The following is a 23966-nucleotide window of genomic DNA, read 5'->3' as shown; positions in this document are numbered from 1 at the left end:
AGCGGTAAGATGTTTTTATTTCGCATTTAATTATGAGTATGCATATATATGTTTCGTTTGGTTGTCATACTGAGGCAGCCGAGCAAACGGTTTTGTAGCAGACGACACGCTCCGGGCTCGCCGCTCCCTGCCGCCACTGCCGCCGCAGGTTTTCGCCAGTTCCCGCAAGCACTTATTAGCACAGCTGTACAGATGGCGCTACGCATTGGGATACGCGCCGAGAGAAGAGGAAGCATTGCGAAAGCAGGAAGAAGAGTGGAGTAGGCGAGCAAAGGAATGTGTTAGACCACCGCGTGTGGGTTGCACAATGTGTCCCGCGCGAAAGCGTGGGGCAGCGGCGGAGTCGGCACTCCTGTCTTATCTTACTTCGTGGCTCCACCTAACTCATCAACGGCGTTTTGACTGTGGTGTGGGCCGTATTCATTCTGGCTCGAAGCGGAAAAGCTCTAGTCCACCCAGGAACTACTGTGACAGGTTGTGGCAAGACCGGGCAGCCTGACTCGAGTCTTCCAAAATCGACAGCCACTCCATCCATCTTGGAAGCCTCAGAACTGGGCGGTTTTACTGCTTCCATCGCGGTAGCAACACTGACTTTTCTGATTTATGCAGTTTGAAGCCCCAATGCACAGTGCCAGCTCATCCTCTGTGATTTTCTTCTCGGCTCGGGTCACGTGTCTTGAGCCTTTCTCGGACTAATCCTTTGCGTTTACAAGACGGGCGCGTGCCCTCGGGTGACTCTTTTCTCCTCGTGCACCGTCGTCGCACTTCCATGTACGGCACGCGCCTCGTGCCTCTCGTTTACTCGCGACAACCCGATTCTGGCAACCCTTCAAGTGGTTCAAACGCCTAAAAAACCCTTCAACGCTTCAAACGCACAAAAAGAAAATGGTGGTAGCTTGATATTTCTACACCAAACACCGTGACATCATAAATTGTGACGGTGTTTACTAATAAGGCCTATGTTGTTCCCAATCAGTAAAAATGAAGCATATTGTCTGCTGATGGGTCCAGAGACCTAACATGCCAAGTTTTCTAAAATTTTGTCATGCCAAGGTTGGTAAAATACGACATATAAACTGTGAATTTCGTGACATCGCACATGCAGATTTTGGTTTGAAATTTATAAATGGTACTTTAACCTTGACTTTCTCCTGTGATAATGAAGTTGTGATGGCAGGATTAGCAACATTATAGTTCTCAGAGAACACTTTAATAATCTAAACCAGTTCACTGTTTCACTTTAGTGTCCTTTTAATTATAGAGGTAGATCGGCTAAAATATTAATTTAGCTTAAAATGTGTGACTGTTTTTGCTCTGCTATCAGGTGGGAATATCCTATACCTGCTCGCAAGCCACTTAGAGTCGTAAAGCAGCAGTAACACAAAATTTCTGTGCTGCGCAACCGATTTTCTTGGACGCGCATATAATATCTACCAAATCTCAACAGGAAATATAGGTGGTATTCTCGTGACATCATCCGAAAGAACCTCTTGCACAGCAGTCGCCATACTTGCAGTCTCACACAGGAACATCATTGTCAGACCACAATGAAAGCTCTCGGCAGCACACGTTATGTTGATATTTTTCCAAGAAAACTGGTTGGTGAGGTGCAGCACTGCCAAACATCAGGCTGTCATCGCTTGCATACCACAGCTATGGCGGTGCACTCACTGGCGCCGCCTTGTGGCAAAAACATAATAAATATGTCCTGTAGCTTCGAAGTTAATTTATGCGAGTACTCAAGTTCTTCTGCAAAATGAAGCACTGCAAACCACAACTCGCTACGTTGACATTGCCTAATAGGATTGGAAGTGACTCTCAACTTTCAAGATGTCATCACTGCAGCCAAGGTTTGAGCGTGTGGATCTGGTAATGATTATGTTAGTAGCTGCACCATGATAATGACGATAATCATCATGATCATAGTCATGACAGTGATGATGATTGAACCTTTTTCTGCACTTGCACGAGCAGGTTGTTATTCAACTGCTTTTCAAGAGTCTGTGCTTGTGGCATATGTTTGGAAGCGTTGAGAAAGTCATTGCCACCAGATTTAGATGACAACGACAATAGACACTTATAGTTCTAGCGTTAACATGATAGAGGGAGTTTGAGTAAGGTAATCGTCGCGTATTCAAGACCACAGCCCTACACCAAGAACGTCCCTTTCTTCTGACAGCTCTTGCCTAACTTCTTTTTTCGGTTCTCCTGCTTGTTATCGCGTGGCCGCAATCATCCGCAACGTACTCCCGAGGGGCCAAGACGATCACAAGGCAGTTAATTCACGCTGGCTTTCCTCCAGAATGCATAACTTTTGAACGGGTCGTTTTATGGTGTGTCCTAATGCTAGTCGAAGGGTGCAGATGCGTGCGATGTCATCCCTTCCCGGGTGCACTGCCAGAACCTTTCCCAGCTTCCATAGTAGCGGACGTGTGCCTTCGTCGTGCACAAGCACCACGTCGCCTTCACCAAGTCGAGGTAGTTTATGATGAGGCGCATTGCGCGCGGATCGAAGTAGAAGGTAGCACCGCTTCCATCGGCTCCATAGCTCCGGTGTAAGACACTCACGATAGCGCGCGCGACATAGCAGGTGCTCTCTCGTTGATGATGTACCATGAGTATTGCTGTCTTCTTGCGGAAGGCACATGAGGCGTCTCCCGACCAAGAAGTGAGACAGAGTCAGCGATTGCAGTTCAGCAGGGCTGCTATCAAAATACGTAAGAGGTTGGCTGTTTATGACTGCTTCCACTTCGCATAACACCGTAGCGAGTTCCTCGGCGTCGAAACTGTTGCGCCCAAGGGACCGTTTCAATGCGTTCTTTGTCGATCTGATGAGGTGCTCTCACCAGCCGCCCCACCACGGAGCTCTCTCAGCGATGAACTTCGATTTGATCTTGATGTTGGCCGCATATTCTCGCAGAGCTGGCAGAATGGGCTTGAGAACTCGTGCTGAGCCGTAAAAAGACGGCACGTTATCCGAGTATACGGTGTCGGGGATTCTACGCCGTGAGATGAAACGGCAGAAGGCGAAAAGAGTTGTCGTTTTCATCTCGGTCGTCAATTCCAAATGTATAGCTCAAGTGACAGCACAGGAGAACATGAGTATGTATGCCTTTTTGCTTGTAGCAGCCGTGTCACGCCTGTAGAGACGTCTGCAGAAATCCAACCCTACGACTAAGAAAGGACTTTCTTCTGTGATGCGGTTTCGTGGCAATGGGGCAAATGGAGATGTATCAGCGACAGGCTTGTAGCGTTTGCAAGGCAAACAACTCCTCAGTACACTTTTAACGGTCTGTCGTCTCTTCACAACCCAAAACTTCTCTCGAAGCTCGCAAAGCGTGGCCTCTACTCCGCTGTGAAGGAAGCGTTCATGCGCGGCTGAAACCACAAGATGGGTCAAGGTGTGCCCTGCTGGTAACAATATTGGGTGCTTGACATGAAAAGAGTGGACTAGCTCCTGCAGATGGCCTGCAACGCGAAGCAGACCAGCTTCGTCCAGGAAAGGATGTAATTGAAGAACTGGTCTCGTGGACGGTAGTTTTTTCGCTGTGCGGAGTGCCTGCACTTCTTCGGAGAACATTTCTTCTTGGACTCTTTGCAACCAGTTATGTTCTGCCTTGCGAAGCTCTGCTGCTGTTAACTCTCCGGCCATAGAACACTGTTTTCTTGATGCGTCTGCGGCGAAGCGGTACACCCATCCGGTGACTCTTAGCAGTCTGTTCAGGTTGCTGTACTTGCTTACAGATAACATAGTGTTCGCAACAAAGCCCACGACACACACCGACGTTTCTTATGGACTTTGTTCGAAGACTGCAAATTCTTCTTTCAATTCAGTGCGCTCAGTAGGCATTGGCTCTCCGGGATCATGAAGCCATGTTGGACCATGCCACCACATTGTTGATGCAAGAACATGAGGTGATGAAACCCCTCGTGTAACCAAGTCAGCGGGATTGTCCTTTCCGGAACAATGATGCCATTGGATCGGTGATGTTAGGCTATGAATCTCGGAAACTCGATGACGTACCAACATTTTTCTTTTGGCAGGCGTGTTTCGAATTCAATGCAATGTCACGAGTGAGTCGGTTCAGAAGTGTACAGGAACAGAGCTTAGCACTGGTACTGTCTTCACGTGTGCGCACAACCTTGGGCCGACAACGCATGCCAAGAGCTCTAGACGTGGCAGTGAAATATGTTTAAGTGGTGCCACTCGGCTCTTGCTTATGAGGAGCTTCGGGACCCGCACTTGATCCAGACTCGTCCTGTTTCAAGAAGAACGGCGTTGCTTCGGCTAAGGACACTTGGGGCTGATGTTACTGAAGTCATGTTAGTGCCTCGCCCGCCGATGCGCGGGACGTCTTGGTTCACTGTCGTCGCGTTTGCACGGGCTGGGGCTGCCTGTGTGAACAATTCACACAGGATAGTGAGGTGTCGCCGGTTGCACTTACTATAGGTGACGCTGCGTACACGTCGGCAAAAACGCGCCATGTGGTTTTGCAAGCCGCAACGGTAGCAGCAGCGAGCCGTGTGCAATCGAGCCCGTTTTTCCTCAGCCGAGAGTTGAACATTGAAGTCCGGGATCGTGTGCTGACAATTGCTGTGTAAAGGGCACACCTTTTTCGTAACTGTAACAGATTCGGCAGCAAGTAGGGACGTTGCAGGCAAATGTCCGATTGGTGCCGACGGAGGTTCAACCTCTTCAGGCCGTGACCGCGACAAACCAGTCGCCGTTTGCTCTGGCCTGCCTTCCTCTCGAACCTCAATCTGAATGCGCAGAAAATTAAGCAATTCGACAGTCTGGCGAGCTCTCTGTTCAGGTGTTGCGATGCCGGACGTTTCCTGCAGTGCTTCCTGCACCTTCTGGCGGTAGAGAATCGCGAGATCAACTGGCAGGCACTTCATCAGGATGTGGTTGAGGACCACGTTGTACTGGTCATGTGGGGACGCCCAAACCGGTCAACGCAGAAGTTCGGAAGTTGACTTTGTCGTAGAGCAGGCAAAGCTTCTCCACATCTGCCGATGACTTGACCGGCGCTAAGGCGAGCAGGTGGTCAACGTGCTCGTTGACAAGGAAATCGCGTCGACCAAATCACTCCATCAAGATCTTAATCGCGATGTTGTAATTGTCCTCGGTTAGTCAGATGCCCTCAATTGCTCTCTTTGCTACACCGCTCAAATATGACTGAAGGTACTTGAATTTCTCGATCTCTAAAAGGTCTTCATTTAGGTGAATCGTGCCACTGAAATGGTCCCAGAAAAACTGCCAATCGCAAAGTGCGCCGGAAAACGTGGGGATCTGTAGTTTCGGCAGGGCCACCGTGCGATGACACGGCATCGTTCCTTGACTGGGAATCGCATCGGCTACTCGAGAAGAGTCAGTGACCTGGCGTTGGGCTGCGGTGCTGGGAACACCAGCGTTGGCGTTCGGTGATTTAGCCACCGACCTCGCAGCACTCGTTACTGTCGCCTTGTCTGTGGCTTCTTGGAGGAAGAAACGCGCTCCTAAAACAGCGTAAGAGACCCTTCGGTCATACTCTTCTACAACTTCGAGCTCTTCCTCGTAGTTGTTGTCGTCAGTCGCATCGAAGATTTTTTTGTTTAAGGTGACAAGTTCGGCGTTCTTCTGAGTGAGATAGGCAACGTGGGAGTCGACCTGACTGGCATAGGGAACGGAGGCTTGCAGCTCATCGGTGAGGAGCGTGATAGTTCGTGTGACGCTAGCCCTGACGACGCCACGGTTCTTGCGCAGCCGCTCCAATGACGCCATCGGAAGTAGAAGTCTTGGAAGGGCCTAACCGTCTGGTTTCGGCTCCAGAAAGATGTCGCGTATTCAAGACCCGAGCCCTACACCAAGAACGTCCCTTTCTTCCGACAGCTCGAGCCTAACTTCTTCTTTCTTCGGTTCTCCTGTTCGTTGTCACGCGGCTGCAATCATACGCAACAGTAATAGCGTTACCATGTCACGAACGTTCGTAGCAGGCAGCAAGTGATGTGAGATATTACATGCCAAAGCTGGGACAGTGGCGGCACCCAGCGGAAGATGAATGCGTTGAGAAGAAAAAGCCTGAGTATGCTCACCTGTATTCCTTCATCATATGTAGGGTTTAACGTCCCAAAACCACCATATATGATTATGAGAGACACATGTAATCCTTCATGCAGCAGTATTACTATCTTCCTTTAGTAACAGTGAAGATAAGTAGTTTGTGACCCATGCACCAAGAGCGAAAATATTTATCTTGCAGATTTGTTTACATCGATCTTCTAGTTTGGCTCAGGGACATTATAAATGGAAATTAATCTCAAAAACTATGCTAAGTTATACTATGCTAAGTTATACGACGACTGTGGAGTTAATACTCCTCAGTCGTCGAAGCTACCTGGAGGTGAGTGAAACTATCTTATACACTACAAATGCCCATCCACATTGGCACTGAATTCGGTTCCAAGTGGGCGTCCAAAATCACCACTATATTTTATGTACCCTGCATTAACGCAGTAACGCTAAATCTGAAAAATAGCGTGCATACAGTAAATGCTATAGGTCATTTAGCGTATTACACATGTGCATTTCGATCCCGCTATTCTGCTAAGCCCATTATTTCGCTAAGCCCGCTAAACTGTCCAATGACTAGAAGGTGGATTTATAGGCACTCGAAAAGTTGGGTTTCAGGCGACAAAAATAGGCAACCAAAACGCAGCTTTAGGCCTCCAAAATTGCATATAACTATAGGGACATTAAATTTTTACAAATATGCAGGACTTGTACAAAGATGCCAATGGTTTAGCCAACGCCTCCTCTAGAAAGATGCCTGAGGAATGGCTTGCGCTTTCAGCGGAGTTGACCTGCCTTCAGTTTTAAACAAGCTCCGCGCAATGGCGCTCGCGACCGACACTATTATCACGGCGACGGGTGGTACCAGCTAAGCGTTTTTCATCTGCGGGCCATAGGGGCGCGTCAGTCGAGAGTTGTTCGAGACCTGCAAATGTGCATCACTATTTCGGAGGCTATGCAAAGTGTTGCATTGTTGCACCGTCCGCCACAGGTGACGCTAGCGACCGAGAACATTTTCAAAATGAAAAAGGGAAAGGGTGTGGCAGCTGTTTTATTTTTTTTTCTCATGTGGCAGGCACCTTCCTAGAGGAGGCGTTGGTTTAGCATAGCCATGCAATTCTTTCGCACAGTTTGCAGAACGTGGTCTCTCCTTTTATTGTCCAGCATGATGATATAAGTGTCGCTGTTGAGTAAACATGCCCCTGGGTTTTTTTGGCATAGCTGAGAAGGGCAGCGTACGAGCCAGACCGCTAATAAGCCTGAAGGGTATTCAAGGGGGAACATGGGTCTTAAAGATAACATCGGTTATTTTTTCACCAAATTAGGTGAGACCAACACAGTGTTGTTCAGACTTATCCAGGTATATCTTATGCAGGTTAATTATTTTCTTAGATTATTATAATTACATTGTATTTCTTGCTTAAGCAATGCAAATTTAGATACATAATATTACATAGTTATTAACACATATATACTAGAAAGCTTAAGGAGTGCAACACTGTAAGCTTATCGAAAATTGGACGAGTACTCAAATTACAGCACAATAAAGTTCTGTCAATAACAGAAAAATTTCTAATGAAAACTTTTTTAAAAACTGGAGCTGTATATTGAAAATTAGTTCTCTGTGTTGCTTTCTGTGCACATTTAACTATATTGTGCAAAAATAATTATAGCTCTAGCTGTCCTAGGATTGTTTTTGCAGAGAAAGCAAACAAGGAAAGTGGTCGAAATCTGTGTTTTGAAAAAATGAGAAAAAACTGTTAGAACTTTTATTTTGCCATTTCGAGTGAAAAATATGATGGCACACATACTTTTAGTCAGTTAATATGCACCGGGCATGTAATCAGACTGATTGTTAGCATGAGCGTGTCGTTTCTATCAAGTTCTGCTGCAAGTTGTTGCCGTGTGCTCGTCTGCCGACTAGGCCGCTTATGAGTTCGATGAAGGTACTGACGCCGATGTACAACGAATGTGCGCGCGTCATTCGCAATCCGTTTTATGATGAAGCGATGTTTGCCGGCTTGTTTAGATTGAGTTGTAGATGTTGCAGACCGAACTCGCACACTCGTTCATCAATTTCAAGGCTCCAGGAGCAGCGAGGTGTTAGTTTCTTTTTCACGTAAGATTGGCACATTTTTTAGTGGAGACCACGGCACGATATTGACGCGTGTCTACATGTGGGTGAAAACGATGATGAGGGTTTAGTGGACATGAGGTAGTGGGCCTCTAGCTTCACTCGAGGCGGAAGAAGACGATCTTGTGGCTCAGCTGTTGAGAACACGCTGCTTTCGTTGCCTCAAGGTGTACCTGTGTTTTATTCGCGTTGTACCGCGACACTGGTGGAGGTGCTGGGCCGCAACCCTGTCTGATGCTCGACACACCTGCTGGGAGCCGTTCATCGAGTCTAGAATCATTGTCACCGGTAGAAACTCCGGTACATTGCTCCAGTCGACGGTTGCGAGGCCTCGCCCCAGAGCTCACTCACTTGCCGGAACCTGCTAAGCATCGCACACCTCAACCAATGGCCAACGCAAGTCCGCAACAGGTGCCCCAAGGCAGTTTTCAGACGCACCCATCTCAGGTGACCATCTTTCAACCCCTCGTTCCCGATCACTCTAGTGGCGGTGCCCATGAAGACGTTCACGACTGGCTTGACAACTACGAGCGTGTTGCCAAGGTCAATCAGTGGTCGGAACAGGAAAAGCTTTCTCGCGTCTATTTCTACCTTGACGACGGTGCTCGTACTTGGTATGAGAATAGAGAAGGCAATCTGTCCGCTTGGCTCGACTTTCGACAGAAGTTCGTCGATACCTTCGCCAATGTCGATCGAAGGGACCGTGCGCAGCAGTTATTGGAGCTACGGGTTAAAAAACCCAACGAAACCGTTGCAATGTTTGCCGAGGACATGACTCGTCTCTTTCATCGAGCTAAACCGCACATGACGGAAGATAAAAAGCTGAGTTACCACATGCGTGGTGTCAAGGAACAGCTTTTCGCCGGGCTACTGCGCAACCCTCCAAGTACCGTGGTTGACTTCATTAAGGAAGCTACGGCTATTGAGCGGGCCCTTCATCAACGCTGCAGGCAATATGACCGCATGTCCAGCAATCTCCCAATCAATGCTAACACCATCACGTCTGAGAATCGGAGCTCCTTACGAGACTTGATTAGGGAGATAGCTCACGAAGAACTGCAGAGGTTACGGACTCCAGTTGCTGAAGATCCCATCGTGTCGATCGCTAAAGTCGTACGCGACGAAAGCCACCAAGTGTTGTCTACGGCTGGTCCTGACACTTAGCAGCGTCTTATGAGCTACGCTGCCGCTCTCCGACGTCCACGACCCGCTATGTTGACGCTGTACTACCAGGTGCCCATGGCCCCTTGGTCTCCGAGGCAAGAGCAGACACTGCATCATCCACCCATGCTACAGCCATACAACAAGCCGTCCACAGCCACCTCATGGGCAACGACACCAGAGGAGATGCTCAGACAACCACCGACCCGGAAAACGGATGCATGGCTCACAGTGGACAGACGTCCACTATGCTTTCACTGCGGAGATGCAGGCCATATTGCCCGTCATTGTTGCCATCGAAGTGATTCATTCCGTCCTCATCGACCTTGGTTTGACGGTCGACGTTCCAACAATGAATTCACTCCTGCCATGACGACACCTCTTTCTATGGAGCCCGTTCTCACTTTGAGGACGGCTGTACCACTGGAGAGGAGGCAATGCCTACTCACCCTCCTAGTCTGAGACGTCGGTCCCGCTCTCCGTCCCCTGCGCGTTCGCCTTTGTCGCACCACCGCACCTACGTGGACCTTAACACAAGAAGGTCACCTAGCCCGCGACGGCAAAACTGAGGGCGGCGACCTCTGAGGGCAAGGTTGCAGGTCATAAAGATGACGACAAGAACCCCCCACAGCTTGACATCGTACAGCCGATAAGCCGTGAAAACGATGAAATTGTGACTGCTGACCTTAGTGTTCTTCTTGACAGCCAGAAAGTGACAGCTTTAGTCGACACTGGTGCCGACTTCTCTACTATCAGTCAGGACCTCGCCAACAGCCTCAGAAAAGTGAAGACGCCATGGATGGGCCCTCACATAAGAACGGCAGGTGGCCAGTTACTGATGCCCTCTGGAAGATGTACCGCAAAAATTGACATCAGAGGTTCTCCTTTCACTGCGTCATTCGTCGTTATCGCCGCATGCTGCAGAGATGTAATGCTTGGCATGGATTTTTTACGGGAATTCTGTGCCATCATCAACATACCAGAGAGCTTGATTACGTCTTGCAACAGTTTGGGCTTACCCAATTCTCCGGAGGCGCGACCAAACCAACTGCGTATTACTGGTGATGACGTAGTTCTCCCTTCTAGGTAATGCACGCTTGTTTCTGGGGCCGCTGCTGCTCAGTTTGATGCCGAAGGAGTTGCAGACCAAATAAGCTCACTGCTCTTCACCCACGGTATTTCCGTCGCACGAGGTATCGTCAGATTTGCTGCTGGACGCACGGACTTGCTGCTGATTAATTTTAGTGCTGAGCCCCGGCACCTTCCTAAAGGCACGGCTGTCGATTACTTCGACGATGTCGTAGGTGCTGAAGGCTGCTTGGCGGTAGTCGATGAATCGCTAAATCTTGATTCAATGCCTGTTCTGGACGTTAGCATTACTTTGCTGAAAGACGACCGACGCAGACTCCTTTAGCTACTGGCCAAATTTCAAGACTGCTTTTCGACAACATCAAGAGTTGGCCGCACGCCTCTAACCAGGCATCGAATGATTACCGACGAAACGGCGAGACCTATTCACCAGAACCTTTATCACGTGGCTCCAAAAGAACGTGAAGGGATACTACAGCAGGTAGACAGAATGCTTGAAGATGACGTCATTCAGCCTTCACAGAGCCCCTGAGCGTCGCCTGTAGTCCTCGTCAAGAAAAAGGACGGCAGCCTGCGCTTCTGTGTGGATTACTGGAAGCTAAATCAGGTGACCAAGAAAGACGTATATCCACTACCGCGTATAGACGACTCTCTCGACGGACTTCAACATGCTCGATACTTCTCTTCAATGCACTTGCGGAGTGGATATTGGCAAATCGAGGTGGACCCGAGAGACCGCAAGAAGACCGCTTTTGTAACACCAGATGGGTTATAAGAATTTAAGGTCTTGCCATTCGGTTTGTGCTCAGCGCTTGCTACCTTTCAAAGACTCATGGATACCGTGCTTTCTGGGTTGAAGTGGAAAACATGCTTAGTATATCTGGACGACGTCATAGTGTTCTCCGCAACGTTTCACGAGCACCTTGAAACACTTGAGGTGGTCTTACGAGTCATACAATCTGCGGGCCTGACGTTGAAGCCTGAGAAGTGCCACTTTTGCTAGGAAGAGCTGCGATTTCTCGGTCATGTCGTCAGTTATACAGGTGTTCGTCCCGATCCTTAAAAAATCGCAGCTGTAGAACAGTTCCCTATGCCGACCGATAAAAAGGCTGCATGACGCTTTCTCGGCCTCTGTGCATATTATCGACGGTTTATCGCATCGCAGACTTCGCACGCATAGCATCACCGTTAACTCGCCACACGAGAGAAGACGTCATCTTTGAGTGGAATAACGAAGAGGAAGCTGCTTTTAACGATCTTTGCCAGTGACTACAAACCTCCAGTCCTTGCCCACTTCTACGAGAGAGCCCCACGATGCTTCACACTGATGCTAGCAATGTTGGTCTGGGAGTTGTGCTTGTGCAGCAGCAAGAGGGCACAGAAAGGGTAATCGCTTATGCAAGCAGAACGTTAACACGCGCTGAGGCTAATTACTCCACGACTGAGAAGGAATGTGTCGCCGTGGTATGGGCGGTTACAAAATTTCGTCCGTATTTATATGGCTGCCCCTTCAAAGTAATTAGCGACCACCACTCACTGTGTTGGTTAACAAATCTTAAAGACCCTACCGTCCAATTAGTGCGTTGGAGTCTCGGGCTGCAGGAATTCGATATGGCAGTCGTACATAAGTCAGGAAAGTGACATATGGACGCCGACTGTTTGTCCTGTTCACCCATTGAGTCAGCAGCCCTACCCGAGGAGGAGGAAACATCATTTCTCGGTGTCCTCGACACGACCACCATTGCGCAGCAACAACGTGACGACGCTGAGTTGCTTGGCTTAATTACCTACTTGGATGGCAGATCTCGGAAGGCGCCAAGAGTTTTCGCAAGAGTGTTGTCATCGTTTTGTTTACAGGGCAGAGTACTCTACAAAAGAAATTTTTTGTTGACGGGATCTGCCTATCTCGTCATCCCAGCAGCCTTTTGCACCGAAGTACTGAAAGCATGCCACAACCAGGTTACCTCTGGAGACTTGGGTTACACGAGAATGTTGGACATGGTGCAGCAAAGGTATCACTGACCAAGACTAACCACAGCCGTGAAGAACCACGTTCGTACCTGTCTCGACTGCTAGCGACACAAGTCACCATCAACTTAACCAGCTGGCCTCCTGCAACCCGTACAGGTCCCAATGACTCCATTCCACCAGATCGGCATGGACATTTTGGGCCCACTCCCTACTTCTACTGCAGGCAACCGATGGGTTACCGTCGTGATGGATTATCTGACCCATTATGCCGAGACAAAGGCTATCCAGAGAGGTACAGCAGCGGAGGTGGCAAGATTTTTCTTCGAGAATATTGTACTGAGGCATGGTGCACCAACCGTCGTAATCACAGACAGAGGAACCGCATTTACGGCAGCTCTTTTGGACCATGTCTTGATGCTGAGTGGAACAACGCATCGTAAGACCACCGCCTACCACCCGCAAACGAACGAGCTGACAGAGCGTCTAAAAAAATCGATTGAAGACATGCTTTCGATGTACATAGACATTGAACACAAAAATTGGGATGAAATCTTGACTTACATAACGTTTGCATACAACACGGCCAAGCAAGAAACGACCCGCATGACACTTCAGCCTTGTTCATGGACGGGAAGTAGAACCATGTTAGATGCAATGTTACCGCACGAAGGCGACGACATTGTCCCGGACGCCGACAAGTTTACCGAACGCGTGGAAGAAGCTAGGCAACTTGCACGTTTACGGATCAGCCAGCAGCAAGAGTACGATGCAGGCCACTACAATGCTCACCGCAGAACAGTCGTCTACCAAACTGGCGACAAAGTATGGGTTTGGACGCCTGTATGGCAACGAGGACTTTCCGAAAAGCTCTTAAGAAGATACCTTGGACCGTACCTAGTGCTGCGACGACTGAGTGTTGTCACTTACGAAGTTGTTCCCTACAGTTCGTATAGTACAAGGCGTCGCCAGCACCATCCTGAACTCGTTCACGTAGTCTGCATGAAGCCTTACGTCAGTGAGTGATTGCGTGAAACTTTTCTTGAGAAAAAAAAAAAAAAACTTCATTACAGACTTCGCAGGGGCGATGCTCTTTAAGAGGGAGGCAAATGACACATGTCTACATGTGGGCGAAAACGATGATGGGGGATTTAGTGGACACGAGGTAGTGGGCCTCTAGCTTCACTCGAGACTGAAGAAGACGATCTTGTGGCTCAGCTGTTGAGAACACGCTGCTTTCGTTGCCTCAAGGTGTACCTGTGTTTTATTCGCGTTGTACCATGACAATATGTTCATCGTTGCGAATGCGTCGTTACAAGCACTCTACCTGCTGCCAGTAGCCTCCATTGCGCGGGCGGCAAGCACGTTCACCGTGAACAGATTGATTTTCTGTTTTTTGTTGACGCGCAGTGAACTCTACTTTGACGACTCAGAAGTGTGGCAGTTTGGGCTAGTTGGTATGACATGACGATAGTTACAGCGCCAGAAGAGAACGACGACAAAGAGACAAAAAGGACACGAGTACTGCAGTTCGCACACAAACGAGGTCGTTTTGTCAGACGAGGGGAACCGTGGCATCAGCGCGTTTGGCGATAAGACTGCGCTTCTGTTCCGTCGCTGCAAAGATTGCTATCTCTCGTAGCTTCACTTCTGATTTTTTACTTGCAGTCGTGTCGAGGCTCCAAACACGGCCGGTTTCAGCGACGTTGTTGACAGCCAAACAGATCGTATACGTGAGTTAGGCCTACACCGGTGACTCGGGGACCACCGCGAGTTCGTTATCTTCGCTGTCCTGAGCCATAGATGTCAGACTTGGCCCAGACAGCGTTGCGAAAAGGGCCACCATCAGCGCACCCATCGTCGTGCCGACCATAATTGGGTATATAGTGTACAGAGAGGCGTCGGCAAGCGAGTGTGCATAGGCCATCCTCTTTTGTTGGTCTTGAGACACGGTTTCCTGAAAATCAAGGACCTGGCAAGCTTCTTCCTTTAATCCAAGCTCGCTTCATAGAAATAGGAAGCACATCAAAACAAAATGCAGGCAGAATGCAAAATATGTTTAATTTATTTTGGCACGCTGAACCTGGCAATTCAAGTGCAAGCGGGCATTGCATGACATTGAGTTCAAGGCAAGCACTAAACTTGGGCATACACATAATTCTAAAACGGTGAAGTGCATACACAAAAAATCTATGCGATCAGTGGTACGAAGCTCGCTTTATCCGGCATGAACGGCTGTGGTGATTTTCAATTTGCAGTTGCAATCTCTATCAATTTCACGCTTGCTGTGCATTTAGATGTTTCATTACGCATGCTCAAATGCAGCTGTTGACAGTTGTCTTCCGTTTCTATATACTGCAAATGGGGATACATCCGTGTCCACTTTCTCAGTGTACAACGAAAGGCAGAACCGATGCCTCCGGATAGCTCCAATAATCCCAGGGACCAACGACAAAAAAAAAAGAAAAAAAGAAGACTGTTTGTCGTCGCGATTATTTTGCAAGTTACCTGTATGACAGACTGTTCGCATTTCACCAGCGTTTAGAGCCTTCAAAGCCCTAGTGTGCGTAATGCTGTGTGGTGGCGACAACTTTAGATTATCGGTGGTCGCAGCGTGTGCAATGTTTATCGTGGTCGGGCATCACCTGTCTGTTAAGCTTTATAGTCAAAGTTACTACGATTCTTTGTCAAGGCTACTCAAAACAATAATAGGAGACCTACATTATCACACTTACTCAAGCGAATGGATGTGAACAATGAGAGTATTCACTTACCCAACACGACGTGAACATGTTCGCAACAGCCTGTACTTAGCGCTCTCGTCATTCTGCTTTGCCAAAGCTGCAGAAATCAGTAAAACTGAAGTCATCTACGTTCGTGGCTATTCCAACATGCAACAGTAGCATCGACCAGAGTCTTTTTTTGTAGAGTGCAGAGCTGTTGCGTCTGCTCTTGTTTTCACCATCGTATAGGCGAGTGAACCAGCAAGCACTTCACTGCGGTTTGGCAACCCATCCAACTAGCGTAGAGAAATTCGTAGCTCTTTTTCTGAGTGTTCAATGCTCAGATACATCTAATATTTAGCTCAATCATTGTTTCGTGCACTGTAGTTGCACAAGGTTGCGCAACAAACTGTGCAAGAGAGTCGGGCTTCGCACTACTCAAAACTGCGTCGACAAGTGGTGCTGCGTGTCCGGAAAACTCCAGAGTCGGACGTCTATAGCGAAACTCTTTCTGAAGTTCACAGCAAACGAACGATCGCCACACCCACTTCACAAATTAGTGTGGCGCGGAACTTCTTTACTGCAGCACGCAGTCGACAGCACCATGACAAAATGGCGCATGTCCATGCTCGTCACGATGAAGAAGCAGACGCCGGAAATGCCACTTGGCCTATCCGATGCCTAGGTTTTGTCACTTGCCCTAAGCAGCCAATAGAATCGCACAATGAGACTTCTTGATGACGCGTTTTTGCTGGAAAACCAATGAGCAAGGGGAGCCAGGAGTGGCGGGAAATCGAACATGAAGAACGACCTTTGTAAACGAGACCAAGATGACCATGATGGCTCATGTGTAACGGCAACGGTTTGGCGTGGAAAAAGTGCGATTTTAGCATTTATTTGCGCTCAGACCAATCTCACAGGGGTGTTATAAATTGATTTTGCACCAGAAATAATGATGCGAGAAGCTAGAAACTTCTGAGATAAGTGCAAAAATAGGTACAGATTCCAAATATGTCAGCTTCTAAAAGTCTATTTTTCCGCGATTTTCAGCCTTCTAAGACCTGTGTCTCCCATTAAGCCTCTTATTAACCGGGTCTAATCGCACAGGGTCAATTTCTCCTCTGAACACCTTAAAGGCTCCCTTACCAGATTTGAGCATTTGGAGCAGGGAAGAGAAATGCCTGCACTAGACACTCACGATCTCGTCTGCCAAGATTTGTTATGCTTTGCACCGTGGAAAGAGGTGAAATGTGAGACTGTACACTGCTTGCCCATCATCTTACAGGCGTGAACCCCAACATGGTGGAGGTTATTCATACAACAAAGAATAGTCCTGCGTACGTCAATGTAGTACGTGACCCTGCTAGAGTTATTCGAGGCAATGTCATCTGTGCAATCTGTTGCTCGAGTAGAAGTATGAAGGCTGAGGGAAATATTAAAACATACAAATGGAATCTGTGTGCATTATTTTTTTTAACTTTGTGTCAAGCAAGATGTTTGACAAAGCTGCCGTCATTTCGTTTGCAATTTTGTTCACTGTTCTCGCATTGTGCCGGTGCCAGCCCTGAGAATACTTAGCGTGTTTTTAATGCATTTTCCCTTGGAGTAGTTTTAGTAGTGTGATGCTGTGTATTATGGTAAATATATATGATCCATGCCAGCCTCTAAAAAAGTGCGCGCGTAGAGGCATCCATCCCACAGAAACAGGCAGTACAGTTGAGAGCACTGAAACAACACAACACTACTTGCGTGCACGACTTGACATGGGCATGTCATGGGAATGTAACCTTGCGTGCGCGCATGACGTCTTGATGCATTTGTGTCATACGATCTTCCGGCTCCGAGTTTCTCCAATATCGAACAGGGCAGAAGCTTGCGAAGTCTGCACCGGGTGAGTGGCAAAGGTTTCAAGCCACCTCCTCGCATCATGCTTTTGCGGCTCCTAATAAACTAATTATAGAGTTCTTGTGGTATAAAGGTTTTCATTGGGACAACTTCCAGTGTCAAACTAAAGGTTCTCATGTGACCTGGTGAAACACCCTTCAATAAGTAAATGACAAACAAAAACAGAACCACTTGGGCGTCCAAGTTTTTTTGTTTTTTTTTCCTCTCCACTCTGCTTTCCCCTGATGACACTTCATGGTTTCGCATTCGTTCTTCATCGTCCTGCTGCCCCACAAAAGCTCCTCCCGTTTTCTATATGTGCTAGCAGATGCCCAGGAAATGCTTAGCAGACGACACGACGCGGACGAATACACGTGTAGAGGCTAATCAGCCTTCCTATTGACTAAGGGGCCTTTTAGCCTTCTCAGTGCTGAAAGGAACTTCTAAGATGGAGTATAGGTTGCACCACATAAAGTCTTGAAGGCTCATTTTGCTAGGTAACACTTGTCTCCAACTGCCCTTGAGAGCAAAATTTGAGGCTAAATAATGTTCATACAGGCACCGATTTTGAAAATATGCATCTATAGGCGCTTATTGGAATTGAGGCACAGAGGTCAAAAATAATTTTTTAGTTTCTGTCCGGGTGTTTATCACTGTAAACCACGATAAATTTTCACCGACTAACCCAGTTATCCATCTTGTCAAAAATAGGCATCTTTCCAGACAACACAAACACAACCTCAGGACATCCTCAGTATGCCTCCGTGAGGACAATATGACGCCCTCAGAATGTCCTCTTATGGTACTAGAAAGGCACTAATCCCGTCCCCTTGTCCATACACATAACAACCTCAGCACATCCTCAAAACAACAATTCAGGACTTTTTCAGTTTTTCAGTATCTTTTCAGAACAACGATAGCGTGGCCGGTTCGGTACTGTGGGCAGTGATACTACTTAGGATTCACTTCTTTTCATGACATTTTCATACGTCAAAAGAAAAGCACCTGCGAGGTCTCGAGTATATATACTGTATCGATCAACAGAGAGGTGATAGTGCTGGACTATTAGAGTAAAACAAAGAAAGCTTGTTGACTGAAATTTATTTATTTAACAGTAATTATTCACAATAGACAGCTTTGTCAGGCATTCGAGTCCGCGTATAGTCTGAAAAAAGAAAAGCAGTATCAAGGCAGTCAACACAGCTCAATCGACTACGTTTATAATATTCTTTGAAAATTTGACACAGTGTCCTCATCGCCACGTGTATCACGCCCAATGCACTCACTAGTGCTAGAGGCTCTGCATGACAGCCTATCAGTACACTCGACACGGGCGTTGACTTGACTTGCCCGAGTTTGGGCCAGGTGTCAGATGCAGAAGTCGATCCTTTTACGTTGGGACCAGGCTGCTTCGAAGCCCAATTGATCGCGTTTGGCTGTTCTTCCAGGCTGCTTCGAACCACACCTCGCCACGGTAGGCTGGTGACAATGCATCCATGATCAGTCTGAATGTTGAGCAGCCCAGTGCACCCATCTACACTGTAATTTACCTACCGTCATCACCTACGACTTACACTCTCACACATATCTCACTTTTAACCATGCACACAAACAACAAAGGACATGAACCTTCACTAGTTCACTGCACTTTTCCTGACAAGACCGCCGCTGCCATTTTGACAGTCAGTTGGCTTGGAATGGCTTGGCTACTTGACTATCTAGAATGGTGCCGCATAGTCAATGGTTGCCAGCTGCTAGTTTGTTACTACGCGCTACAGCGACGTATAATGACTAATTTAGGGCTGTGACATTTAAGAACACACCGTTTCAAATGGACATTTCACAATACCAGGTTCGATACCTAAGTCAATTGATTACGTGCGTCTCATTAAATGCGACGCATAATTTGAAAATTTTCTGCAAAAAAAAACGAGGCGAAAATATGCAATAACTTTATGACTGTAAGAAACAAACTTGTGGAGTAAGTTTTCACGTATGAAATGCATCTACTTGGTGTGCAAAAGTCTTCAGGAATCATATCCAAGTGCTCAGTGCAATGCTTTTGTCATCCCCAAAATATCCTTAACAGGACCTTTTCCGGACCAATCGTTGTCCTAAGAAAGCACTCGAAAAGACGTTTCCGGGGCAAACCAGCTTGTGTCGTCCTCAGTAAGTACTAAGGTCAATGATAACTGTGCGAGGACGATTGTACCATATGAGGACGACCTCAGGACATCGAGTGTTGTCTGGGTTTAGAAACTACAAAAACACAATAAAGGCTTTGCTTATATTTCAAAGTGGCATAATAGGAATGCATGGAACAAATAGGCATTTGCCTATAATCCAGTCTCTACTAATGACAATGGCAGTAACAGCATCATGCTGCATGTGCAGCAGGCAAAAGAAGCCAAGCAGATGATGCAGGCAATGCTGTGTGTGTGCTCACATGCCAAGTTTTTTTACCACCTAGCACACGCCGAGTGGCATTCATTGCACCTGGAGGCTTTTCATTTTCGAAGCTTTTCCAAACCGAAGTTGAGACTGGTCAGTAATAAACAGACTGTGAAGAACTATCTGTCCCACAAGCAATGTGTCATGTTATGACTGTAGCTTGTGGGGTCTAGAAAGGAGAATGCCGCTCTCGGAACAAATGAACACAGCCGATGCGGTCAGACTAAACCAAACAGCAAACTAATTGAACTACATTTACAATGACAATATTATCAGCCAGATCAAATACATTACAAGTGATCAACACGCTAAACACAGCCTTATACAGCATTCCATTGCACTCAGTCAGCATAACAAAACACAAGGTAACATGAAGGCAGCGCCGCCAACACTCAACTCACCACAAGGGCCCACAGGAGACGAACCGCGGTTCCGTTCTTGTGGACTCGCACCGGAGACAACCACTCGCCCCACCCGCCACGCACGAAAAAAGAGCCTCTTATGTCTCATGTGCCGCAGCCCAGCCAGGAGTCACTGCTGGCGTTATCCAAATGATGGTGAACCCTGCGCTACCTAACCCTAAGTGTGGCTTATCCGCAGTGTGTGCCATGAGGCACAAACGACTTTAGAGGGGATGATAGCACCAGCACAAGCCAAAAAACAGCAAAACCATGTGCTTGTGTTGGTGTGCCTTTAATTGTACAAGCAGAAGAAAAATTATGTTGCAAAAGAGAATGAGAACAAAAGCATTCTCATGCATGGTTGAGCGAGAATGCCAAAATATTAGTGCATTCGTTAGAGCTACGTACGTTCAGTGACGGTTGTTAGATTTTCAGCCATGGTCCTCAGTGATTGACTGCTATTTTATCAGCCATTTTGTTAGATCTAGCTAACAACAACTTATTGCGCAAAAAGGACAAAAAGCACACACAAGGTGAATGAAATAGAACAATCATGCATTCAGCTAGCACTGGGCTGTACAACACCATGTACAAACATATGCTTAGTGCTGCGAATAACTGCAGTATAACCTTACAGTGGCATACAACTTTTCATAGCCTTTATTATCAGTAACACAATAATGAAGTTCAATAAGGTTTAGGGCTGGGCTAGTTAGTGATTGATCGTTACACTGTGCGGTGAAGTACTTCTATTAAAAGAGACAAGAAGTATACGACACTGGCTACACTTGCGATTGAACTTTATTCAGAAAGATGCTTCGTATATTTGCACCCACAAGTGACACTGAAATGAATTAACAATCAAAGCATACAGATCAAATAACGAATTTTTTGCGCATTGAAATCGCATGTCGATCTATAGGCATGTTTAAAATATGAACTAACAATCAATGTACCTTATGTATGCCTATCCAAAAACAAACTTCCGCGCACACTCATGCAATCAAAACAAGGCATGTGCAGCTTATAAAACAAAATACAGTTGCTGGATGTTCTAATGGAAACTTACGTACATTTCAAACAGAATTAGTCAAATGTGCATTGTTCTTTAAGTGTAGTATAAGCTGCACATATCTCCGCTTTGATATCATCAGTATGTACAGTGTCTTTGAATAAAAACACACATGCCTAGATCGTCATATCACTTGAGTGTGAAAAAAATGTGTTGTTTGATAAGTATACTTTCATCATTAATTGATTTCTTAGTCACCCAGGGGTGCATTGGTGCATATATATGAAATGTTTTTTTCTAAAAAAATTTTTGTTGCGAGTGTAGCCAGTGTAATTTTCTTTTAGTCTCCGAAGTACACTACTTCACCGTATGGTGTAATGAGAGTAACATAATAGCTAAAAGTCAAGTGCCCTCACAGCAGTAGGTGAGCACTTCACTCGACCCCCTCCCAAGTACTTGCTGCCCTGGCCACTGCTTCAGCATACCACTCACACTGAAAAGAAGGCTTCCTTCGGTGTTAACCACAGTGTAGGAAGAAGGACATTTCTAGTCTGTAGAAGAAATCATAAAGTTGAAGTTAAAGTTGAGAGGTGACACAACGTGATGAAAAAATGTGGGGAGACTTTGTTTGGATTCACGTATCTCGCAGATGGCGCTATGCGGACAGAGGCCGCCAATAACTAAGCGTACACGTACAGTTCATACCAATATCGGCGTCATAGTTTCACAAAACACTAATAAAGATCTTTCTGCATGAAATGGGGCATCACGGACATTGTGATGTGGCACCCAGCAGTATTACACTTGTTATACCAGCCGCTATGCACCAAGTGCGGTCTCGTAAAGGGAGGGCAACTGTGAACAACTTTTTGACGCAGCTGCCCCAATGTTCCTCTGATCCGATGTGTCACCTATCCTTCGTATATTGTGGTGTTAATGCTAGCTCTTTTTCTCGAATGCATTTCCATATTGTTTTGAGTGTGGGTTATATATTGCATGCTGCGAACACATTTAGAAACTCGATGTTCTGACATTCTTTCACACTTGTGCCTGTTCACCCTGCCATCGTCGAAGGAGGTCATCCATCTACAAGAATACCTCTGGACACGCGCACCACTCCACGAGCACGTGGCGCCATCCTGGTTCTTCCGCGGCCGAGTGGCTGCGACGGCGAGTTGGGCTTCATGGCGGACGACTGCGACGGCAACGAGCCGCATCCACCGCCGTATGGCCACTACCGCAACCCAGACGTGTACCTGGACCACATTTACGAGACCATCGACCCAGACGAGTCTCTTTCGGCACGGGGCTTTGAGGGCCACCCCGAAGAAGAGCACCACTCGCGGAGCCGCTCGGACGTCAGCCAGTCCGGCTCTTCCAGCATGCTTGGCTGCGACCGAAGGCCGCTCATCCGGCATGCCTTCCATGAGCGGACCGAGCCCGCCACGGAGCTCGCCTCTGCCGATCCGGCGCTCGTAATGGCGGTCTTTGAAGGCAACCGTGTCAAATGCAGGCTTCAGCTTGTCGACGGCCGGCCGACCGTGACAAAGCACCCCTGCCAGCCGTCGGCACATCTCAGCACAGACTGCTGACGCCTTCGGCAATATCGGAGTAGCGTGCCCCAGTGCTTGTGCGTGATAGCATGTACATAGCTGAACACATTATTTTTCACATGTACGCTGTTTACTACGCGAGTCAGTGATGGTATGTGCCTGCGTTGTGCCTGTGTGTTTCTCCAGAATACGGCACGTGTTTCACCGAAGGTGTTCTGTGGTTACAAAGCAATGCTCAGCAGCTGTCAGTGCTGCCCTCCTTCCAGTTTGCTAATTCTTCAATATTGTGAGACACTTTCATCAGCGACAGTTCCTAGGTTCTCTTCTCACTCTCCATACCTTGCGAGACATTCAGAGAGACCTCTCGAGGTGTCTTGCTCACTACGTGCCAGGCAAATGCCACTAATTCTCTCGAGAAGTGTGTGTGTGCGTGCAATGTCTCATCAGTCACCGCCGTCCTTCTTTTGCTATCAGAACAGCAGATTGTCCAGAGTTCTTGCAATTTATGTCTCAGTGTTGCCCATCATTCGATGTTGTTTGGAAAATGCCCTAGTCGTCTTATTGCAACATTAAAAAAATGAACGACACTGTGATGGTTGTATTAAATGTGCTTATCAAAGCCTTTCCATGCGTGTTGATGGTCAGAACTCAGTCTTGTGCTGTTCTTTATCATTCTTAACTTAAGGTGGTAATTTATTGTGCTACTAATTAAAAATTTATGATCGATGATGTCTTTGTTTGTGTACACAACAAATCTTATCTTCACTTATTCACAACTGCACGTCAACATTCAATGCATGATGCAACATTTAAATTTCAGGCTACAAATATTTTGATATCATTATGTAGAGTGTTTGTAGCACTTGTAAATGAATGCTCGGACTGTGTAAAATTTCTTTAAAAATTGAAAACGCAAAACAAAAACATTGTTTTCTAAAAACTAATCTGAAATGCTATATGCAAGTTGCATAAACTGCCTTCATAGTAGGTACGCAATGGCTTTGTCTATTGCTCACGTGGGTCAAATGTATAGCTGCCCTGAGTGGTGGCAAAGGGCAGGCCACGTCTACACTGCCAGTCATTTGACTCACAATAAGTCAAAAATACAGCTGAACCCTGATTTAATGAATCGGTGAAGTGCTGCTCCAATTGGTTGAAACTGCTCCAAAAGAGAAATGCGACCCCATGCTGCTCCAAAGTGGAATATTTGCTAGTAACTGCTTCAAACCTGCTCTAAAATGGTGTTCAACTTAATTCTTTTTAGAATTATGTTGAGCCATGAGACCATCCAGTGAGCCTAAGCAAAACCAAAAGCAAGCTGTATACACCATCAACCTATGCTACTCAGTGGCATAAATTCAAAAAAAATCTCAAGGGGTGACACATATCAGGCCATGGTATCCAATTCATATTTCAATATGGGATGTATTTTATTTATATAAGAATTAAATCATGCCTTCAAATAAAATTTTTAAAAACGAGCATGGGGTCCGAGCTCAAACAATTGCATTGATATATTCAGTCTCTTTTTTTTTTCA

At 46.9% G+C, this 23966-nt stretch overlaps 1 protein-coding gene across 3 annotated transcripts in view; it reads left to right on the top strand.

Annotated features, from left to right (window-relative positions):
* Window positions 1-23157, top strand: part of LOC119181126 (latrophilin Cirl) — a 251259-nt gene extending 228102 nt beyond the window's left edge. For all 3 annotated transcript variants that reach the window (XM_037432309.2, XM_075874840.1, XM_075874841.1), the window contains one exon: window positions 21950-23157. In XM_037432309.2, the coding sequence (XP_037288206.2) occupies window positions 21950-22467 (518 nt within the window). In that variant the 3' untranslated portion in view covers window positions 22468-23157. The remainder of the gene's footprint in view (window positions 1-21949) is intronic.
* The last annotated feature ends 809 nt before the right edge of the window (window positions 23158-23966 follow it).

This window comes from Rhipicephalus microplus, chromosome 10, assembly GCF_043290135.1.
Source record: "Rhipicephalus microplus isolate Deutch F79 chromosome 10, USDA_Rmic, whole genome shotgun sequence".
NCBI classification, from domain to species: domain Eukaryota; kingdom Metazoa; phylum Arthropoda; class Arachnida; order Ixodida; family Ixodidae; genus Rhipicephalus; species Rhipicephalus microplus.
Note: the sequence above shows the minus strand (reverse complement) of the source record. Positions and strands in the feature narration are given on the sequence as shown.